This window comes from Adiantum capillus-veneris, chromosome 25 (assembly GCF_014529385.1).
Source record: "Adiantum capillus-veneris isolate H3 chromosome 25, ASM1452938v2, whole genome shotgun sequence".
NCBI lineage: Eukaryota > Viridiplantae > Streptophyta > Polypodiopsida > Polypodiales > Pteridaceae > Adiantum > Adiantum capillus-veneris.
Genome location: NC_140955.1, coordinates 129,622,786 through 129,645,585, shown reverse-complemented (window position 1 = coordinate 129,645,585; position 22,800 = coordinate 129,622,786). Strand labels below are relative to the sequence as shown.

General features: G+C 43.0%; 5 protein-coding genes and 1 pseudogene across 5 annotated transcripts; 2 read left to right on the top strand and 4 right to left on the bottom strand.

Annotated features, from left to right (window-relative positions):
* Positions 1 to 2,656, bottom strand: LOC147425645 (uncharacterized). Its single transcript, XM_086500093.1, has 2 exons — positions 2,475 to 2,656; positions 1 to 2,304 (listed from the first exon to the last, which is right to left on the bottom strand). Exons 1-2 carry the CDS (start codon positions 2,654 to 2,656, stop codon positions 1,566 to 1,568), a joined length of 921 nt encoding a protein of 306 aa, XP_086356219.1. The 3' UTR covers positions 1 to 1,565.
* Positions 2,657 to 9,650: 6,994 nt separating this feature from the next.
* On the bottom strand, positions 9,651 to 12,767 carry LOC147425644 (dammaradiene synthase-like). Its single transcript, XM_086499535.1, has 5 exons — positions 12,360 to 12,767; positions 12,196 to 12,264; positions 12,110 to 12,114; positions 12,035 to 12,062; positions 9,651 to 11,935 (listed from the first exon to the last, which is right to left on the bottom strand). The coding sequence occupies exons 1-5, from the start codon at positions 12,408 to 12,410 to the stop codon at positions 9,815 to 9,817; spliced, it is 2,274 nt and encodes a 757-aa protein (XP_086355661.1). The 5' UTR covers positions 12,411 to 12,767; the 3' UTR covers positions 9,651 to 9,814.
* Positions 12,768 to 13,627: 860 nt separating this feature from the next.
* On the bottom strand, positions 13,628 to 14,847 carry LOC147425643 (uncharacterized). The gene is given in 3 exon segments (XM_086500092.1): positions 13,628 to 14,073; positions 14,076 to 14,149; positions 14,660 to 14,847. Coding segments are annotated over 3 exon segments (708 nt in total).
* Positions 14,848 to 17,852: 3,005 nt separating this feature from the next.
* On the top strand, positions 17,853 to 18,254 carry LOC147425642 (uncharacterized). The gene has a single exon (XM_086500823.1). The coding sequence runs from the start codon at positions 17,853 to 17,855 to the stop codon at positions 18,252 to 18,254; it is 402 nt and encodes a 133-aa protein (XP_086356949.1).
* Positions 18,255 to 18,508: 254 nt separating this feature from the next.
* LOC147425641 (uncharacterized) lies at positions 18,509 to 19,754 on the top strand. Its single transcript, XM_086500822.1, has 5 exons — positions 18,509 to 18,628; positions 18,755 to 18,928; positions 19,052 to 19,257; positions 19,344 to 19,472; positions 19,553 to 19,754. Exons 1-5 carry the CDS (start codon positions 18,509 to 18,511, stop codon positions 19,752 to 19,754), a joined length of 831 nt encoding a protein of 276 aa, XP_086356948.1.
* A 610-nt stretch (positions 19,755 to 20,364) lies between these two features.
* LOC147425640 (uncharacterized) lies at positions 20,365 to 22,764 on the bottom strand (annotated as a pseudogene).
* Between the last annotated feature and the right edge of the window lie 36 nt (positions 22,765 to 22,800).

Here is a 22,800-nt window from a genome sequence, read left to right as displayed (position 1 = left end):
TCTTGAGGAGCTACAAAGAAGAGGCATAGGTAGCATTTCGAGCTTCAGATGGCGACGACCAAGGAGAATTAACTAGTCTTGCTTGGTGGGCATTGCTATAGAACATAACTGAACATACCCAGATTGACATCAAAGTATCTATGAGAAAAGAAAAGAAATTAAGTGTGTATCTATTGATATAGATATATAGATATGATGATCAAGATTGAGTATGTACTAATGAGAACTACTCAAGAAAACATGTAGCTAAACTAAACTTAAGCAAGCTCAAAAATTACAAAAAGAATCAACAAACTATAAAAATTAAATTACAATATTACCGACCTGATAATCACATACGAGTGTCGTCCAATTGTCCAAGTCGGAGGATAATGTTTGTGTCAAGCTACATAAAACCAATGTGAATAGTTAATCATTTCGTGTTGCAATGAAGCATCACAAAGTGAAAATGCTAATTATACAGTGCACGTCATGCAAAAGTGCCATACAAAAGTATGATGGAGAGTTGGCACTGTGGTCTCTCCAAAAATTATAAGAAACGGAAGTCGTGCCCTACCCCGTAGCATTTATGTGTTGCGCCAAGCAAACGCATAGACATGGAAATTGGATGCAGATAACGCACCTTGTAGTATTATCGAGTTGGAGTCGTGCTTGTGCAATCAATATATGTGTCAAACAAAAACGCCTGCAAGAGCTTGGATGGCCATATGGTCACCGATTCCACCTTTCTCTTCATTGCCTCTAATTTTGCATGGCAAAACTCATGAAAGTCCTCATCGATCTTCATTAATTGGTCTTTGTTGTAGTTCTCCAAAGCTCGCAACACATAGTGGGCTCCCAAAAACATGAACTGTCTGTTGATTTTGTAGCTCACGTCCACCTCACCCCCATAGCTTTGTGTGTCAAAGTGAAGGAGAAATTTGTATAGATACCAACTTCAGGATTTCAACATCATCTTACGTCTCAACTAGTGATGGAGTATGAGTGGTGCATATCGTTTATAGCAGCGCTGAGAAGCATTCTGAAAATCGTTTATAGCAACACTGAAAAGCGGAATCCACAACCATGTAAGGAAAAGCTTCTTGTTCTTAGGGACGAGGTTCTGATCAAGTCTGACACATGAAAAGATCTTCAACATCCTCCATTGTAATAGGACATGACATTTTTTTTTCGACAGTACCTGACTAGCAATGTGATCATGAAATCTTTTGTCCATCTCAGCGTTTTTCAAATTGCCAATTAGCCAGTCGTTGCATCTTTCCGTGCTCTTTGTGTCTTGATGGCAGAAGGAGAACCAAAAATCTACAAAATGAGCTTGAGCATTCGAGCAAAAAAACGGTAGCATCAGGTGCACACCGGGTGAAAGTAATAGGAGAGTTTGTCCAAAAACCAAAATCCAGGTGGCTTGAAATACATCAGTGCCTCATCAAATGTCATTGTCATCGATCCATTCAACAGACAACGCAACTAGTCCTCCTCCAAGCCATCTTTGGTATTCAAGAACCAGAGGTTGCCATCTTGCATTGCAACATACAAACTTGCACGTTGCTCAGTGCACCATCCGTTTAATAGCATCGTTTAGATGGGCTTCGCAAGCAATGTCCTCCTTGAGGAGACCTTTTTCTTACATTGTGGCGTCGAAGAGGCCCACTGCTAAAAGCCCAATCCACAACAAGAGTCTGAGTTAGAAGCTTTGCCCCTACATTCATATGATTGATTGCAACTTGTGCTTCCTTCTTCTTCTCATACTCTATCAAGGTATAACCATTCACATATCTAAGTCGACGATCTAAATCAAGATGCAAGTTCTTTATCTCCCCAAATTCACCAAAACATGCATGCAAATCATCCTCCTGGGCCAGCTCCTCATGCACTCCCGTGACCAAAATTATCCAACCCTCAATAGTTTCGAACTCCTTGCCAGAGAACCTGTTGGAGCGTTCTGCATCGCGACCCTTAGTCTTCTTGAAGGCACCTAACGCAGCCTGCGAAGTAAAGGAGAAGCAGTGCGCATATCCTGCGTTACCATTCCACGCAGCTAAGGACGATCGGCAGCAGCTAAGGATGGTCGGCACAGATGCCTGATGTAGACGTTGACAAATAAGCTCGTTGACACTGCCGCCCTGGTCAGCTACAGATGATGCTGGTTGATGTCCTGCTATAGACGGCACCCGGCTGCTACTGTAGGAGAAGTTGTTGTCTGCGAACATGCTTTTATAATTAGTTGGAAGCTTTTCAAACCAGCTCTTTTTTAAAAATAACTTTTTTTTTAATAAATTTGAACCATCCGCCACGTGGTGGCTTCTGCTACCAGATACAGGAAAAAGAGCCTTTGGCGCACCAAGTAATTAAAGAAAGAAAAAGAAAAGCTTCAGATGGCGACGACCAAGGAGAATTAATAAAAGAAAGAAAAAGAAACGCTGTCGAATCGCCAATAAGCTCGCGCAGTCTCTCTCGCTCTCTGTCGTGGAGACCTGAAGAACCGAATCCTGCAATAAGTTGCTCTCTGAGCGAAAATCTCTGTAGCTGCAACATCAATAGCATTAGGAGCTGTGCCATCAATAGAAGTGCCCAAACTCAAAGCAGTTGAGGATTCAGAACCTTCAGGTAAACCAGTAGTAGCTGGCACTACACACGTATCTCTGGCGAGCTCCATCGAGCGCAAGTTGGAGAGCATCAAGGGCTGCGCAACCTTTCTTTCCTAGCAATCGCCAGGCCAAAGGGGGCATTGACAGAGCATCGAGTTCCTCATAGCTAAAGCTCAACATCCTCAACATCAACAGGGCGGTGGTGCAAGGCTTACAGAGCACACGGCTCCAACCTGCCACCACGGGACTATTTGACACCACTTTGTCAGGTGAGATCGGCGGTCCAGGATCTCTGAAAGATGTGGACCGTTCGTTTATTCCCAAGAATAAAAAGATTCCGATTGGTTCGCCCCCACGATTTGAACCCACCACCTCCCACACTAGAGACGTCGGCTCTCCCATTAAGCTATCGCGCGCCACTTGAAAAGAGGGTGAGAATATAGTATGATATGGCAAAAGTGACGAGGTGCGGATCATACGGTGTTCACTTGGAGATCACTTTGGAATGGTTGGGGTCACACGATGATCACTTGGAGATCACTTTAGAATGGGTGGGGTCACACGATGATCACTTTGGAATAGGTAGGTTCACAGGGTGATCACATCTCAATTGGGAATCACACGAGGATTACTTGGCGATCACTTGATGTTCACATTGAGTTTCCTTGGGGTTCACTTTGATTGTGATCATATGACGATCACTTGAGGATTAATTTGCCATCGGACGGCGCAAAACCAATCCCGTCGCCCCCAATTGATAGCGACCATTGATCCCACCTGACACAAGTGGTGTCAAATAATCCCGAGGCTCCAACCTGCCTACTTGCAATGATGCAAATTTCACACACTGCAGAATTTGTCTCACCTACCCCATGACCTTTTTTCAGGAATCAGAACAGCTCACGGTGACTCACCGCCCTTGACCTTGGCATAGTCTAACAACCCTCGTTTTCTTTTTTAAAAGCAACATTAAAATAGTATCGACTCTCAAAAAGAGTGGCACTAGGGGTTATCCATTATTGCCTTGCAATTTGGCGAAGCACCGCTTCCCACACAGCTACTCACAAAGCTTTGTTCCCACGTAAAGTTGTCAGCAACCGCTCCAAATAGGCCCTTTTCCACATAATAAAAATCTTCCACAACTACGAGAAAGCCCTTAGCTGATTACCAGAGTAGCTCGTCAAAGAGGGAATTTGACTTCATTCATCTCGAGCTTCAACAAAGACCTTCAAAGTTTTTCAAAACCTCTCGGCTTCGCACATTCTCTCAAGTCTCAATCGTTTCGAAAGCATTGCACAAGCTTATTTTACATCTGTACAAAAGCATTGCATACTTCTTGTTTCATTATGCATTTTATTTTCTCTTGCACTCTAAGCATGATAACAAAGCCTTGCCTTTCATTATGTCTGCCAAAACTTTCTACAAGAGATGTGAGAGGATTCGACACTGCCCCAGTTATATTCGGAGGTAAGACCTTCCTCAAAAGAATCCCTCGTGCTGACATCATTCGCACACTGTTATGTATGCTAAAAATCTTTGTCAAGAAGAGAACCAAAGGTGAAGCTATCCTCGACAAAATATGCATAGACTGCAGCAGTGGCAGCAGCAAACCATATCAAATGATGAAGACGACTAGGAGCAAGGGGAGGTGCTACTAAGAGTAGACACTGACGGTTATAGATCTGGTTATCTTTCGTCTTTCATGTTTAAGGGGAGGAATGCTTAAGTCTGTGTGATACCATGTCTGTTTGAGACCATTATTTAGTATGTGTGACTGTCATAGTCTGTGTGACTACCCTAGTCTGTGTGACTACTTGCCTGTGTGCCATTAAGCCTGTGTGGCATTGAGTCTCGACCGAGCTTGCTTCAATATAGTCCATGCCTAAGGGAAGGATTGTTGAGATAGGCATGTCCTTCTTCATTGACTATGGGAAACACCTCTACATGTGCATACATTTTGCTAATGACATTTAGCCTATGAGTTGTAAGCTTCTAAGAAGGGCTACATGGAGAGTTATCAGCTGGATAGCCACTCCAGCTTTATGCATAAATAAAGCCCAAGTCTATGTTGTGCATACACTATGCAAAAGTATTGCTAGCCACTTTTTGTGTACTAGTGTGGCCGGCGGCCTTCGGCCGCCTCTCTCTCTTTCTCTCTCCCCCCCTGCGTGCGCACTGTCCTCATTGTAGCCAGATAAAAGAAATTGCGACACGTGGCACTGGAAAACCGGTCTCCTTAATATATAGTATAGATTGAATCCACCTTTCAAAAAGTGTGTGTTCTTCTCTCTCTAATGTATGAAGCTATGGCTACTCTATCCTTTAAGCCACCTTGAGCTTATTGCCCTCCAAACCTAACAGTGGGGACGCGAAAGGGAAGAGGTATGATGGCTAGAAGGCGATGTGCATGTGAGGAGGGACTGGACAAATCCATCAAGGCAGGATGGAGTAGGAGCATGAGGGGAACAAAAAGTAACGTTGAGAGGCTTGCAGCGAGGTGATGTGTGCATGGGGAGGCACTAGACGAGCCAATGCATGTCATGTATTACAGTAGTGCATGCACCACGTGCATCTTTACTTTAGTCCTAAATAATTGAGGCCATACTATATATGTCCTCGTTTCTCCCATACTCTCCAAATATTCAAGCTAATACTTGAAGAGTACACTTAACTTTGTGTCCTCCCATAAACATAATAGCATTTTTAAAGACTATATGTCTCGCTTTAAAACTCAATTAACGCTCTCAAAAATTATCCCTATATTCTCTATTAACATAATAACATTTTCAAAATGTTATACCTCTCAAGCAATTCGTCGTTAGCAAGTTAATCACGGTCTTGTCTACTTCACTACTAGATGCTTGAAGTCAATCTGCATATGTCATGTTATGTTCTAAAGCATCGTCCGCCAAGCAAGACTAGTTTAACAATTAATTAAGAACAAATAATTCTTTTCTAAAATTTATTTGAATTGGTGTACATATGTGTGCTTATGTTCAACGAGTTCTACACATGGTTTGCACATGGGCTTTGTCCACTGAGGATGATGATGTGGAGAGGGTGTTCATACACAACGTGCAAGAAAGCTCACACCCAACCCAATGAAGAAAGAGAAGTCTCATATCATATTTGTAATGTATGTACATACGTTCACAAGTGTGTCTAATTACTTTTTTGTGGGTGCATATTTTCTATGCTTAGAAAGGGTACATAGCAATCAAGAGAGAGAAGTTGACGCATATGTGAATGGAGGGGTTGGTGGAGGAATGACGGAAGAGGATGGGAAAAAACCTTGCCAGGGTCTCATGTGGGGTTCTTGAGGGAACCTCTAGGGCCCAAGGCAAGCAATTCGACAAGAAGTGGTGTCCAACATTGGAACATCATGTAAACTAAAGACCGATAAACCAGGATATAGTAGGGAGGAGACTAGGGCTTAAACTAAGGTAGTGTACATCTGCCATGGCCATATGGACATGATGCATTGGAGTGTGGTGGTGCTTACTATCTCCTCTCTCATTTCACTGTGTACGCTCTCTGCGAAGGCTCGTGTGGTAAAAACCTCTACGTAGCTCTCATCGCCTCTCTCTTGCGGCAAAGCAAGAAGCCTTTCGACAACACCTAATCAATTCTAAAGCACGGTGAGAAACTCTAAAGTCCATAGCCATTATCATCTCTTAAAGCTTTTCATCATGTCTTAAAGCTTTTGCATAGGAACTATGAAGATTGGGGTTCCATCTCATGCGATACAAGGGTAGTAATCTGGAGGTCAACACCCCATGTTGACAGTGACATGGGTGGAGGCATTGCCTCCCCCCCCCCCCCCCCCCTCCCCCCCCAACCCAAAAAAAAAAAGAAAACAAAAAACCCAAATCCCTCCCCCCTTCTCTTCTCTTCTCTTCTCCCCTCTCTCTCTCTCTCTCTCTCTCACACACACAACGCCACCAATGCTAGGAATTTTTTAAGAAAAAAGTAGCATATGGGACGCTCTTTGAAGAAGCATCATTTATGTGAGACCAATGCAATTTGTAAGCATCACTGATCTCATGCATATTTATACAACATATAACCAACATTTATAGCAATGCCCGTAAGTTTGGGGTCCATTACTAGAAACCCCCATTTCTTTTATTGGCACTAAGAATTTCTCTAAATAATTAAAAGAAAAGATAATTGAAATTACATTTGCAACAAATTATAAAATCCACCAAAAGTTATATGTTAAGATACAAAGGAGAAAGTGGGGCCTAGTAATATCCACCCAAAAATATTTTAAAAAAAACATTAAGAGACACCTCGTAAGGTGGCCAGCAAAAGTAGCAAAAAATTAGCCATTGTGATAACGAAAAAAAAATGTAGCAAAAAGCCACTTAAAACCAATCTTATTGGAGGCCTTGGTAATTGCAACAAGCACGATGTACCTACGTCGCTTTGCTCCCCCGACAAGGGCATCGATGATCGACATGGGAGAAACTTTGGACCTTAGTGCTGACTAAACGTAGGATAAAAGATTGTTGTGCCCCGCACTTCCCAATCAGTTTTGAACACATAACCTGTTCTCTGGGAGACCGAAGCGTCACTCGCACACGATGGGTTTCATAACCCATATAATTAGCACAGCATTCCGGCATAAATATGCAAATGTTTGCATGGTTTGAAATGCTCGAAATAAACTTATTTCTAAGAAAGTTTTTGGCTTTAGTTTTGAAAGTATTTCGAAAGAAAACACTACAATCCCTGAATATTTGTTCCACCTCCAAAGTTCATTTTCAGAGGTGAATTTCAAAATTTGAAGGTGGGATTACACAAAACCTAGGTTTTTTTTTTGGGAAAATTACCCAAATACCCCTCTAATTTGAGGAAATTCCCCAAAATACCCCTCAAATTTAAAAAATTCCCAAAATACCCTTGTATCTATTTTGGTTGGATTGTTTAAGATTTTCTAATCTTCATTTGTTTTTGACAATTGGGATCCGTTTTTGACTACTCAACATGTAATTTGTCGCCAGTTAACCATCGCAAAAAAAGCAATTATGTCCAAAAATAATGAAGCAATTCATCTCCAAAGCCTACGTAATTAACTCAAATTGTAGTTTTAGCATCTTGTATGATAGACAATCACTCTTCTTGTGAAGACCTACAAAAAAAATTATTTTTCGAGAAATTCTCTCACAAGCAGGGGTATTTTGGGAATTTTGGAAAATTTGAAGGGCATTCTGGGAATTTATGACAAAATATCGGGGGTATTTTGGGAATTTCCTCAAATTAGAGGGGTATTTTGGTAATTTTCCCTTTTTTTTTTCGAGCACCAAAACTTCAAACTTCAACTTCTCATTAAAAATGCGAGTTGACAAACTGATGAGTCACCATGTGAAACCTCAATCCATGAGGGTTTTTCACAGTCGCCACTACGTGGCACCGCCCATTTGAAGAGGGGAGTTGATTTGATCAACGGCCAGGGTTCAAGGGTGAGATCTCAACGCGAACTACATATGGACGGCCTCAATTTTACCCATAATCTCGCACCCGGGTTTTGTGATGTGAGGGCTAACCACCTCATCTGCACATATAGCAATATTGTGAAGATTCATCCATTTTTATGAGGTTATTGAGGTTATATTAGCAATTAACATGCACTGCCCGGGTTTTCGGGATTTTATTTGTATTCGGGTTTATTTTTCGACTTGACACAATATCCCCGGCTTTCATGAAGACTTCCTGACCGTAGAACCCCTCACACCCCCCCTTCAATTAATGCTAGGTGTTACTAAGTCTTGAAAGTTGAGGGTTTGGCATTTGCTGACCTATGAATCCTCCCTACTCCTATTAAATGAAAATGAAGTGTGCTATCCAGTGACTATGGTCAATGGGCTTTGGTGATCTCTTTTCAGGCTCGAACTAATGAAGTGTGAGGGGGATTGAGGTGATTGCCAACTGGTCAGATTCGGTTTAAGGTTTTTTTTCTTTGAGTCCTGAAAGGCTGAAATTTAAATGGTAGCGTCAAGTCCCAAGCTTTATGCACCAAACATTAATGAGCAAGGACGACTATTTTGAACTCTGGAGAGAGATCAAGATAGATAGTACGAAAATGCCTTAAAGGGCGCAATAATAATGGTACCTTGTACTTGTCTGTGCAAGAAAAGTAGGACAGTCCTTTCGTGTACAATAATCAAAAGGTGCAAAGTCTCCAAATTACCAATTCAAGTCTACATTGCCAACTTTTGAAAAGACCATACTCAGGTAAAAACCTAATGCCCACTCTTTTTTTACATTCTTTGGTCCCTACCCAATCCAGTTCGGGCCTATGCATGGGTGCATAGTCCTGGTCGTTCTTCTTGTTGTGCACTTTTCCGGTGAGTGCCCGGCCCAACTCCTAAAACAAAAAAGAAAATTCTCACAACATCATGAGCTTTTGTGAGGGAGGCACCGCATACCTAGCTACGTACGATTGGGGGCAGGGGGCCGCCGGCCCGGTGGGGGGGCCGGTGGTCCCTTGCCCCCAATTGTACCTAGCTAGGTATGCGGTGCTTCCCGAGAAGACGCCCATGATGTTATGCATTGTATGAAAAACATTGAAAAGGCTCCCTTTCCCTACATGAGAAAATTTCTAAATCTTCTTGTGTTATATTTATGGGAAGAGCCCTCTAATAATTAGAACCCCAAAAAAAGAACATTTAACTGAAAGTACCCAACCTTTGAATGAAACGGACTAAAGATACACTGTCAAGCCATTCAAATAAAATCAAATGCCATATTGCTCAACCATCATATGATCTCCAAAACAACTCTAAAACGGACTAAAAATACACTGTCAAGCAATTCAAAGAAAATCAAATGCCATAAGTAGGCAATGCTGGGCACCAGAAATGCAAGGGAGTTTGCAGGCAACAATTAGTTAACAATAAGGAATTGAAATGATTAAAAATGTATTGGGGTCTGTGTGTGCAATGTGCAGGGAGAGAGGAAAAGGAAGGGAAGAAGAAGTTTGGGGGGGGGGGGGGGGGGGGGGGGGGGGGGGGGGTTTGTTCCAAGGAGAGCTCACTAATTACATCATGGGCCACAAAATTAAACAAGAAACAAACTTAGTCTTATGCTGCCTGCCTTAACCCTGCCAAGACATGGTGGCTGATTCTTGAGAATGAGAAATCATGAGGTAGATGCCTGCCTTCAACCCTGCCAGACATGTGCTTGATGCTCATGGAGCATGGGAAATCATGCGGTAGATGACTTCATTTTGCCATTTTGCCAGCTCGAACTCGATCCCGGTAGCGGGCGAGAGCAGAAAGTGGGAAATGCCCCGCATAGAGGTGGTAGCGGATGTAGAAAAAGCGTGGAAAGCCACCTCCAGTGAAGTGCTTCTCGCACCAGGAGCCATCCTTGCGTTGGGTGGATAGAAGATACTGCACCCCATGCTCTATGGACTCCACCTCATATTTACCCAATGCATCACCAGCTGCAAGCAAGCCCTGTAGAGCCCATGCCGTTTGCGACACCGTACTTACTTCGTTTCTGCCTTTGAGTGTTATGTCATTGTAACTGAAGCATGTTTCTCCCCACCCACCATCCTCTGGTGCACCCATGTTCTTACAATTACCATTCATTGCTACTCCTCCCTCTCTGGCACCATTAGTGTGGCTATACCCATTTGCTCCCTTAGTTCCACGCTTGTTTTGCACCTCCACCAGCCATCTTGCTCCCCTTTCAATTTCCTCCTTATGCGTCGACGGCGCCACTAGCGCCAGTGCCATTAATGCTCCACTTGTGCCATAAATGTAGTTCACCCCCCATCTTCCATACCAGCAGCCCTCTGTCTCCTGCTCTCTCCTTAGATAGGCTAAACCTCTGGCAATTGCCCTTGGCGGCAAAATGGCCGACGCATCACCAGCTTCCTTTACCCTACCCACCATCTCTAACACTCTAGCTGTGACATCGACGGTGTTGGGATCGATCATGGCTTTTAGATCACCAAAAGGTGTGCAATTGAGCCATTCCCGATCATTATCGCAGTCGTATGCTGCCCACCCCCCGTCTTTGCACTGCATGACAGAGATCCATTCAGCACAGCGCTTTATTGCACCCTTCTTGACATCATCATCTTGTAGCTTGATAGCATTCAAGGCCATGGAGACGGCAGCGCTGTCGTCAACATCTGGATACCATCTGTTAAAAAATTGGAATGCCCACCCGCCTGCTCGGCCAGTCCTCTTTTTGTAAAACCAGTCCCCATGCTGAGTGGCTTGCTTTTGGAGGAGCCACTCTCCAGCCTTTTGCAAGGCAGGGTGGTCGGGCTGCAGGCCCGACTCAGCAAGAGATCTTATGACAAATGCGGTATCCCACATGGGAGATATACAAGATTGCACTACACATTCATCTTCCCTCTCCACTGTGAAGCCTCTCATCGACTCAAGAGCTCTGTGGACAACTGGATCTGTGATCTCATACCCCAGTAGGCTATAGGAAACAATGGAGTAAAACATGGGTGGATAAATACCATGAAAGTCGCCGGAATCCTCATGCCGCTCCAGTGTCCATCTCTCCGCTTCCTTGATACCCCATTGCCGAAATGGCACAACCCCCAGGTTCTCCATATACTTGAAGACATGATCTAATCCCACAAAGAAGTTTGAAGTCCAATCACCAGGAATAAAAGACAGGTGGACACGGGCCTTTCCCTTACCCTCTGAGTAGAGCTCATCAAGGCACAACAATGGATTGAGCTTATACACTGGCTTTTTATCAAATATAATCGTCAAAGGGACCACGCAACCACGCACCCAGCTTGCGGTGTCATATAGGCTGAATGGAAACCAGCTGGGCAAGAGCACTAGCCATGGAGGCAAAGAGGGAATGCCCTTCCAATCATAGCAACCCAAAAGAGCTAAGCAAATCTTGGTAAACATGCGGGACTTAGTGACACCGCCTTTACTGTGGATGAGTTTCAAAGCTTTCTGGAGAACAGGGTCAGTTTTCGGAACACCCAGAATGCGCAGGGCCATGTAAGCCTCAATAGTAGTACTGAGGCAACCACCATCACCATAAAAGATCTCCCAGCCGCCATGTGCACGCTGAGTCCGTAGTATGTAGGTCTTCATCTTATGTATGGGATATTTGTGATCAATGCCCAGAATTTTGTAAAGCATTATGGTTTGTGCAGTGAGGGTTACATTAGCTTCAAGCTCTGCCCACCAATATCCTTCCGGGTATTGAAGGGAGAGCAAGAAGTCTTGACTCCGCTCAATTGCCTCATCTAACGTTGGCGGCATGGTTGCATTTTCTGCCACCTTCCCAAAGTGGTGATCTTGGTTGTATGGCAGCATATTGGCTGTAAAAGGACTCCTTAGTGAAGTGCCCTGAAAGAAAGCATATAAAGATGTAAGCCCTGAGTTGCTTAATGGACAAAGAGCATAGTTACATGCAATTGTTTTAGTTGCAAAGGAAGAAAATCAAACCTCCGAGCCAAGTTGGTATGTACCAAAGCTGATGAACAACGCAAATCACCAATCCAGTTGCCCAAAGCTGGTCACCGAACCTAAAGCCAAAGCAAGTCACCAATCTTATTAGCCATCAATTGCTAGTAGCTGGTAAGGTAATTAGTACCAAGCCTACTAACCAGTGCTAGCTGCATGCTACGTTGCATGCAAGTATTCAACAGCGCAGGTTTCCTTCTTAGGGGAGGGACCTCCAACATCAGCAGCTAATTAATTAAAGCTTACGAAAATTGAGGAGCAAACTAGCTACCAAAGGTGTGAAACAAAAGAGAGAGACTCCCTTTACCTGCTGCAGGTCTGCCTGCTGCATGCTGGAAAACTGAGATAAACTGTGCATTTATAGAACGAAATAATGTATTTCTTGTCAATTCAAGAAATTGGGCTTTGCTTTTATCATGTGGAGCCTGGAAAGGAGGAAAATCACAAGCAGACTCGGCAGAGAGAGAGAGAGAGAGAGAGAGACACCAGACTGGCATTCCTCGCCTGCATTAAATCTTAAAGAGCCAAAATACATTGAATACAAAAGAGTTCTTTCCGTGGATCATCTTGCTAGTTGCTACTCTCTCTCTCTCTCTCTCTCTCTCTCTCTCTCTCTAAAACATGCATGGCTCCTGGTTCTAACTTCTAAGCTTTAAACAAGTTGGCGGCACAAGGTCTCACCAAACGCTTTCGCCATGCAAGCTTGCATCGAAGAGCCGGCAAGAGAGAACGTTGTGCACTGAAGGGGTTGGGAGGGGGCGGGCGGTCCACTGCGCTTTCAAAGTTTTCATACGGAGTGCGTGTGTTCAAGGTATAGAGAGAGGAATCGTGTCCACCGCCGATGAGCATGTGAACTTTGCAGAGAGAGAGAGAGAGAGAGAGAGCGTCTGTGTGAGTCAGAATCCTTTATAATGTCCCACACTTTAGCAATGTACTTTGGTAACATTAAATGCAGGTCGCATCGTACTGTCTGTCCCAATTAATAGCGCCTTAGTCTCCGAAGGTCTGCTAATATCCCGTCACACGTGGCATGGATGATCGGCTGGCAATTTCTTAACCAATGGCCCATGTGTGCTACTTTCTAGGGTAGAGATGCCAATATAGAGCGCCTCTCGGTGGATCCAACACCTCAATGGCGCAAAGGGTGTGCAAAGGCGAACACTCCTCAGTAGAATTCACGCCTCCTCCAACAACGTAGCATAGCACTCATACGACGAAGAAGCATGCAGTCCAATGCACTATTGAAGCATTAGAGACAACCAAGCCCGAGTAATAGTATGATTTTTAGCAAATCGCAAGCAAGCACATAGGCAAGATTCCCAACGTATTCCAATTTTTTGCCTCTAAAATAGGGGCGGGTCCATCCTCCTCTTATCTTTTTTTTACCAACAAGGCGGTGAAAGAAGAAGGGAGACAAAATTACAACCATGGGATACCTGCAAACCATAACCCGACCGTATCCATACCAGGAAGACTCTCCCTTACAAAACCGACTCATTATTTTAGTTAGACTTTGGCTAGATACACAACATCTATTGCTAACCATACTTCCCGACCATATACATTCTTTCATCATCAGTCTTTCAGAGAATCAATCATTCCTTGAACCTTTTCAATAAAGCTACCAGCTTTGGAGATAACATCAAAAGCCGCACAGAAGGATTCCAGATTGGCCGCCAGCATGTTCCTGATTTCAGCTAACTTTCTCTTATTAATGGGGACTTCCTTATCTTCAGCCTCCATTGCCATGTGAGCTTTTTCTGTGTCTTTAATTATCCACATCCTCAGATAGTATAGGTTGGCTTCATTGACTTTTGTTTTGAACACCTGTAGATTGAAATCCACAAACAACGCTTTCAGGCTAGGAGCCTGGTAAGCCACATTAAACACATGATTGTTTCTCAATTTCCAAATAATCCATAAAAATTCAGCTCTAGTTCGGTTCTTGTAGCAGGACAAGATACCTATAGAGTCGCCTAGAAGCAGTTGTCTCCAAGAGACTGATTTTTAAAGAACAAAATTAAAGGGGACAAAATAGTAGTAGACTGTGGACAGCTTAAAAATAAATGAAAAATAGATTCCACTTCTGCATTGCACCTGAGACAGATCCCCGTGGATACTCTTGCGTTGAGGTTTTTCTCTCCAGTCCACAGGGCTTTGTGAAGAATTAGCCAAAGGAGAACAGATCTATTGGGTTGAATTGAAGTGTCTCATAGCTTCTTAAATTTGAACATCCACTACTTCCTGTCCAGGCTGACGTTCCATCGTTTGTTCAATGTGTTGTGCAGTGAGGGTCTGATGTCCCCGAGGTTCAATTGTGGGTGTTGGAGTTTGAATCCTCCTTTCCATCCAAAGGCACTGAGTGGGACACTTTCTTTAAGTGAAAGCTTCCATAGCTCTGACCTAGGGAAGCCCTCAATTCTGGATAGTATAAGCTAGAGTTCCCATGGTTGAAGGGGAAATTGGAGAAGAAGTTCCTCAGCTGATTTCCACCTATGTAATTGTCCATTCCAAAGAACTTCCCAAGTGGTGATTCCTTTGTTGTGACATCTAACCGTGGTCCTTATTTGATGATTGGCGATAGGGGTTATAGGGGAGAGAGCCCACCAAATGGAGTCGAATTGTTGGAGAGCATTAGACCTGTTTGTAGACCAAAAAATTGACAGATTAACCCTTGCCGTATTCCACGCACCCCAAAGCAATGCAAGCAGGTCTGACCCTTTAGCCTTGATGGGATATAGCCCAAAGAAAATAGTGATCCAGCTATGTTTCTGCCAAGGCTTCCAGTTGGCCATAGCGAAGCTATTAATTTTCCTGAATAGGAGGAGAGCCCATTCTTGGCTAGTATCCTCAAGTGCTTGCATAATGAGTTTAACTACTATTTTACTTGCCCACTTATTAATGTCTTTTACACCTAGACCCCCTTTTTCTACAGGAAGACAACAAATATCCCAGCGAACTTTGGCTGCAACTTTCTTAAACGGATCACCCCCCCATAAGAAGCTCCTGCAGTATTTGCTTATGGTACTAAGATGAGAGTCCGGAGGGCGCCAGCAATTGAGAAAGAACAAAATATAAGCAGATAGAAAGTGATTAATCACCGTAACTCTCCCAGCTAGAGAGCCCTGGAAGCCCTTCCATCCTCCTTATGGTGATTGTCTCCTTACCGGCCCATTTACTCTATGATCTAAAAATAATGTTGGACAATTAGCCATCCTAAGAGCCCTAGAGTAGATAGTTGCATGCTCCAATAGTCCAATGGAAGGTCAACCCTCAAGACTAAGTAACACAAAAATTTAATGTGGGGTGGTGAGGGGATCCACGATTCCCAAGTCCACACACAAAATACTATGCAATCGCAGTTGCACAACAGTCACATTAAAAACTAAATCTGGCCACAAATTGAACCTCCTAAATCCGGGCAATGCATGTTGCCTTAGAATAAAACATCATAAAAACGGGCATGGATACAACATGTGTGCGCGGGTGAGTTGGTTAGCCCATGTGACCCAAACCCTGAGCTGCAAGGTGGTGGGTCCAAAACCGACCGACGGGGGGCTAATTTTTTGCGCTGCCTGGATTCCTTTTTGCCTCCATTTTCCCATGTTTAGTCCGCCTCAAGATCTTGCCTTGCACTTCCGAGCCATCGATCCCGTCACCCCTCCTTAATATTAAATTTTGTGTGTCGCTCAGTCACGAGGAAGCTCAACGTGACCAAAAACAATTCCTAGGGCTCAATGGGGGAGTAGCTATAGCCTATACATGTTGAACCCTTTAACCATAGCAGGTTTTTTTTATTGTATCCAAGACTTACATGCCTTTCCTATGTCTAAGTCCTTTTTTTTTAATACAATTTCTTGCATTTTATCATGGAAACCAAGGTGAAAGTTCACTATGGCCTACATAAGGCTGTTAAAGGGCTAATTATAAAGAGTTCTTTGTGAGAGAGAAAATATGAAAGTGACACTAGCATTTTAAAACATTGTCACAAAAAAATATTAGATTATTGAAAAAAATGTAACAATAAACTATTTAGATTATAATATATTCCAAAAGATTAAACAAAGTGAAGATTAAGTAAGGAAATGTAATGCAAAAGTAGATGAGGGTTATGTTTGTATTTTGTAATATTGTAGAGAGGGTATATTATAAAGGGAGTCATAGATATATGGCAAAAGGTGATTGATAGGTCAAGTTCTTTCAATGGGAAACATGGAGAAGTTGGTTGACCAGATTTAACCCAATTTGGAAGTAGCATACATTATAAAGGGAGTGATATATGTATGGCAAAAGGTAACTAACAGGTTAAAAACTTGGAAGTTTAGTTTGTTGTTTTTTGATATAAATGTTGTAGAGAACTATGTAAAGAAAGCACTGTGATTATTTAAATATAGGTTGGGATTTTAGAGTTAATATAGACATTTAAATGACATCGAATTATGATCAAATGACATTGATCATTGCATTATAGAAACATTTCCAAAGGAATGATGGGCTTAAGTAATTTTGTGTGAAAATTTAAGTTAACAATAATAATATTTCATGAAGATGACACTAGTTAATGACATTTTTCTTCTTGCAAAATTTTCTCAATCAAGTGTTACATGTGACATGTATATATGAGTTTTATCTTTGAAAATTATTTTATCAGTATGGGTAATGTCTAAATCTAATCCCTAATAATGATACATGTTACATTAAAGTAACAAGGTAGCATTTGCATATTAAAACCATTTGTATATTATGATCCCTGGATGTTGTCATGGCTTAACATGAGCATGACAAAACCTTGTAATTTTTTGGGTTGCTCAATATAATCCACTCACAATTGTGAGTTTTTCTATAACAAAAAAGAAAACCATAAGTTGAAAAAAAATCTTAGTTGTGAAAAAATTCTTTCATTAAATGACAATTTTTTTTACAATTAACAATTCTTCTATTCTTAGTTGTGAAGAAATTCTTTCATTTAAAGACAATTTATAATTATTTAGTTGCAAATTACCTTCAAATGAAAGAAAAATTTACAACAAAAAAATATGTTTTAAATAAAAAAGCTGCAAAGCAAGTCATTAGGTCCTTAAATGAAGTGATCCATTTACAAAGTAAACAAAGACAAAAAGCAAGGGAAGTCAAGCCTCAGTACTATATAACGCATAGCATTTAAAGAGGGGGGGTAAGGGGATCAATGGTAGGGAACTGGAATGGGGCTTATCGAGGGGATCTGGACCGTGCATACCTATAAAAACTAAACCTGGACAGCGGGGGGGGCTGTGCAGGCTGGCCAAATTCAAAACATGGGCCATGGGACGCGTGGCGGCTGCTGATTGGTTGCATGGTGAGCCCGCAGGTGGGGGGATACGGGGGTTTGGCGGGGGGAGGGTCCTTACAGGATTTTGCGCTACTGGTGGATAATCCCGTCATCGCTATCCGGTCATCGCTCTAGCTCAACATCGTTTGAGGGCCAAGCGGAGGAGCAGCAAGTGGGGTGAGGGCATCTCCTTTCCTCGCTGGCTGTGAAGGTTGGGATGCATGCGTTCTGTGTGGGCAGAGCATTGAAGGTGAGCACAAATTTTTTTCTCGCTGAAGGGTTGGATGCGTGGGTTCCATGCATGCTTTCTGCAAGCATCTCAGGGCTCGACCATGGGGTTATGCATGAGCTTGGCCATGTGAAGAAAGGGAGTGCGTTGTGTGGCTGACTGTGTGTGTCTGTGTGTGTGTGTGAGAGAGAGAGAGAGAGAAATAGAGGGAATTATTGTCATGCTTTTCATGAGCTAATTTGGCTTGAGGTTGTGGCTAGGGGATGGCTCGTTCACCTGCTAGAAAGGGGAAGAGAACATGGCAAAGGGGTGGTTGCTCTCGCTTCACAAGAGGAAAGGCCGATGTAGAAGGGGCTACTTCTCAACCAAGGAGAAGTCCACGGAAGCACACCTTGCATGAGATGGGCACACCCTCGAGCCTAAACATCCGTCCGCGAAAGAAGTTGGTGGGCTCAAGGGAATGTGGAGTTGAGACAGAGGATGTAGCAAAGGGAGAAGCACAGGAGGTATTTGAGGATCTTCCAAAGCAAGAAGAGGCAGCCAACATCCAAGAACCAAAAGTCTATTTAGAGATTGAGCTCCCTGATGGACGGCTAGCACGCCAATGCCGTGCAAGTGCTGATTGCCAAAGCGATCGGCCTTCATCTTCAAAAGACTACGGATGATGTCTCACCTCAAGACTTTCCATGGAATCACTGTAGAGATTGAAAAGCGCCTTGGAGGTCGCCCCCTCCACAAAGAAGCTGAGAGAAGAGCAAACCTCATGCCTAATCCGGAAGTGAAAGCTTGGCATAAAGCAGCTTTAAAGAGATTTGGCGACAAGGATAGGAAGTTTAGGCAAAATTGTAAAAGGTATCAGCGCATCACGCGCATACGGGCTCACCAAGTATGGAAGGACCTCGGAAATCAGTACTAGCACATGTCAGAGGCCGCTTTTATTGAGGAATTTGTGGCTGGGAAGATGCGAGACTACATGGCAGTCAAGGCTCTCCGGCTGGCAAAAATTCAAAAGCGCATTGATGAAGGTTACAACACACGTGTAAGTTTCCGATTTGTCTAATTTGATTTTCTTTTGTCATCAATTTTCATAGTATTTGCACACCATGTTTGATTAGTTCATTCATTTCTACTAATTCTCTAACTACCATGCTATGGACATTCACAGAAGAGGATGCATGATATTCCTCCTTGGCTTGAGGCAGCCTTGGAGGACACTGACAATGAGGACCCTTTCCAGTATGCTTCCGAAGGAGAGGACGACAATGAGAATTGTGAAGACAAGAGAGAAGAGGGCCCAGGACTTGCAGAGACATTAAGCAATCTTAAGCTCGATGAGGATGTATGTGTTTAGGATTTGTAACTTTTGCTTTTTTGTGCATAAGTAATTTTGTTTAGGTGTTGAGAGTGGTGAAAAAAAATCCAGCATGTTGATGTGTTCTAATAAATGTGCATTCATTTCTAGCCTACATTTCTTGCAACTCCAACAAAGAAAAAGCTTCCGATTCAAAGAGGGAAGACACAAGAGAAAGCTATTGAAATAGGCTCTCCTGATGATGCATCTTTGTCGGCTCTCCTATTTTATGTCGGTAATAACCAGCTGACAGTTGAAAAAGTAGGCCATGAAATCAGCCCTGCCACTCCGACACGTAGTAATCGGGCCTTGTACAGGTGGCTTTTGTCAACCATCCCTATGTTCACAGTTTTCTAATTGTTTGATACTCACTATGTTCATGATTGTGGCATGTTGGATGTAGATTCTCTTCACATGTGCCTATGTCGCTCAACTCTCTTCGCTTTGGCCTACGAGTGGACATTGATGATCAGGCTCTACGCTTCATCTTATCAAATAAAGCATCCACGCGCACGATGAATCTATTTGCAATGTAATCACTGCCATGTTTTTATTATTGAGTGGTATGCATTATGGTGAGCAAACATGTGCTTAACATACTCACTTTTACAGGTGGATGGAGTACACACTAGGCTCAGATGTCCTCATGCAAGTGATGCTTGTGGACTCTATGTGGTATTCTGTTGTGGATGCGACTTTGGGCAAGCAAGATTCCATGCGGGTCTTACATAACTTCTTCGGGGATGGCGAGGTTCGATTGGTGGTGTTTGTGCCGACCCTACGTTTAGGGCATTATGGCGAGGTTTGTTTTTAGTGTCATGCTGAATGTGTGTGTGTTTATGGTGAAGTCATGCTTTTGTGTGAGCTTTTGGCAATCAGTTTATGGTCATGTCCGAGATTATGGCAAGGTCCCATTGTGTATGGATGGAAACTATAAGGACCTTCTTCTAAGGCTGATTTGGAAGATGCAAGACCTAGCAAGAGCGAGAGAAAAAATCAGAATCCCAGAATTGGTAAAAGCATATGTACATGGCTGATGTGCACGCATCCTAAACCTAGCAAAATCGCCATCAAGATCAGTTGAAGCATGACCCTTTTGGGCTCAACCTATAGCCCTATATAGAGATGCAAGACCTTGTGTTGATGCATTATGGTTTCATTTTGCTGGTGATATCAAAGAGACAACACTTCATTGTTGCGACCACTTACGAGTGATAAAGAACAAACAACCAGATTAAGACAACCCAAATGAACTTTAGGATATCTACAAACTAGTTTAGCTTCTTGGGGACCACATCATATCAATCTAATTGTTCCAAAAACAAATATATTGCAATTGTCCAAGTCATGTTCACAAAACATACATAGCTTGCAAAGTTCCAATGAGGCATGACATATGAGGATGACCCTAAACCGCACGCAAGTCATATAAAAGTAATTCGTGTCCGCGAGGCATAGATCTTCTCATATATCCGTCCATCATCAAGCTTCACAGTGAGATGTCGTTCACAATCAATATGCGATACCTCGTGGTCACATGCTATGATAGAACCATTGGCCGGGTTCTCACCATCCTATAACTGTACAAGGTGGTTCATGATCTGGGAAGTTGAATTTGCAGACATGTGCTTCTGAGATAGAGGGACCAAAGCATGGCATGTATGGCAACATACTATATTTGAGCCATCAACAAGAAGGGTTTTGCTACAACAATGCCGGCAATTAACACGTTGCCATTTCTCAAAACGCACTCGATTTCGCCCTCGCTGGTGCTTACGTTTCAAGGAACCTGTGTTTCTAGTTTTTTTTGCTAGTTCTGGACAACCTTCAACTGCCTCACCTATGCCATCAATGATACACGATAGCCTGCCATGCCCAAGCCGTGTTTGTGTGACATTTTCCTGGATTTGTTTGATGCTACCCTTTCTTGGCAAGCTGATCTCCTCCGGCTCATGGAGATTCTCCAAGTTCTCCATAGAGATCTTTAATTTCTTCATAGCAACCTCCTTTTGCTGCAATGTCCACTGTGGTAATACATCAGCCAATTGTCGCAAGAACTCCCTAGATTTGTCGATACAATTGACTATCTCCATGTCAACCTGTTGCAAGTATGGTCCAATGCCATTCATATCAGTATCCAGTGCTTTGTCATCACATCCACTCCCTGTTTCAAAGACTTGGGCACATTGTTGCATTCCATCGCTGGTTCCAAGGTCAGCCATTGCATGCACGCTATCCACAATAGGTAAAATTGCATGAAGCATTGGAAAATAGCTTTGAAGTATTAACCGAAGCCCATATAGATACTTGCATTGGGAGGACCAGTCTGGGCAATCACAGTACGAGGATTGCATGCTCACATGGTACCAAGAGTCTGATGTCATGCTTTGAATCTTGAAGAGTAATGTAGATTCGTTCACCACCCGAAGAGTTTCAGGATTAGTCTTGTATCGTTGACATAGCTTCTCCCCAGCAGTTAGTGCCTTTGTTTCACTCTTGCTTGAACCATACACAGCAAATCGTCCAGAATCCGCTGTCAATGAACATGCCATGAACTTTACTAAGAGGTAGATCGAAGAGAAAGTCCAAGGAGTGGGACAATAGCTCACCTAGCTCTTGCTTTTGCTTGAAGAACTCCAAGAGAGTTCCTCCCATCCAGCTTCCACTCCTCGCATTGCCAACAAGTGCATGTAGTAGATCCAAGGCTGGCCTATTTATCCTCGCATCCGAGAGAGTATACTTGACATATTGCCATAGTCTTTCCACCAAATTCGTTGTGTCCACATTGCCATGGGGAAAAAGACGTCCAAACTTCGGCCAGCACTCACGCCATACGCATGACTTCGAGCACCATCCATTGGAGACATAACGTTGAATATTTTCATGATTGGAGTAGTCCAGCAAGAGGCGATGAAAGCGAGCTTCAAAGTCGTCCTCGGAGCTGGAGTGCATCAAGTTACACATTGAAGAATAAACATGGTCTTGCATGTGTCTTGGCACTTGCGGAAAAAGGTTCTCCACCCAAGCCTTTTTGACATGAAACCAACAAACCAGGACATGACATGTTACTTGGACTCGTTGTCCTTCACTGTGTTCAGCCCAACAAGCAGGATCATCTTTGACGGCACTCAAGATGGCATTCAATTCTTGGGGACATTTGTCTATCACAATTGCATTCGGTCGTATGCTGCCCATTCTTGAGAATATCATCCGGATGGTCAATTCAAGGGCAACGCTCTCCTGACATGTCCCAGGGTCACTTGTGCACATCATCAACCACAAAGGAATCCCTGTACCATTTTGATTTGGCAAAATAGATGCATACAATGGCAACCCATAAATGTTTGTATTGAATGTGCTGTCCACGGCCCATGCATTATGTTGTGAGAATCGAATACACATCTGAAGCATCCAATCATCTTGAATGATGGCGACAAACGGCTTGTTGACGTCTTGCAAAGCATTTGGGTTGTATGGTTGCACATATGCGACCTTTCAAAAGCAATAAGCAACTAAATAAGGACATAAGAAAAAGGAAAACATAAAAATGAAGATAGGGCACTCCAAAGTACCTTCCCTGCGGCTTGTAACTTTAGAGCCTCCATGTACATTGCAAACCAATCATTCCCAGATGCACGACCTAGAGAAAACAAAATGGTTAAATAATTAAAGGGGTGACAGGAAAAGAAAATTATCTTGCTACCTTCATGCCGTAGGCTATATGCCAACTGTTGGACCTCCTTTGAGATCATGAAGAATCGAAAAGTTGTGCGATCTAACAAGGATGCTCGTTGCTTGTGGAAGTTTTCTTTTGAAACTGACATTTTGGCAACATGGCGACATGTTCCAACATCAAAATA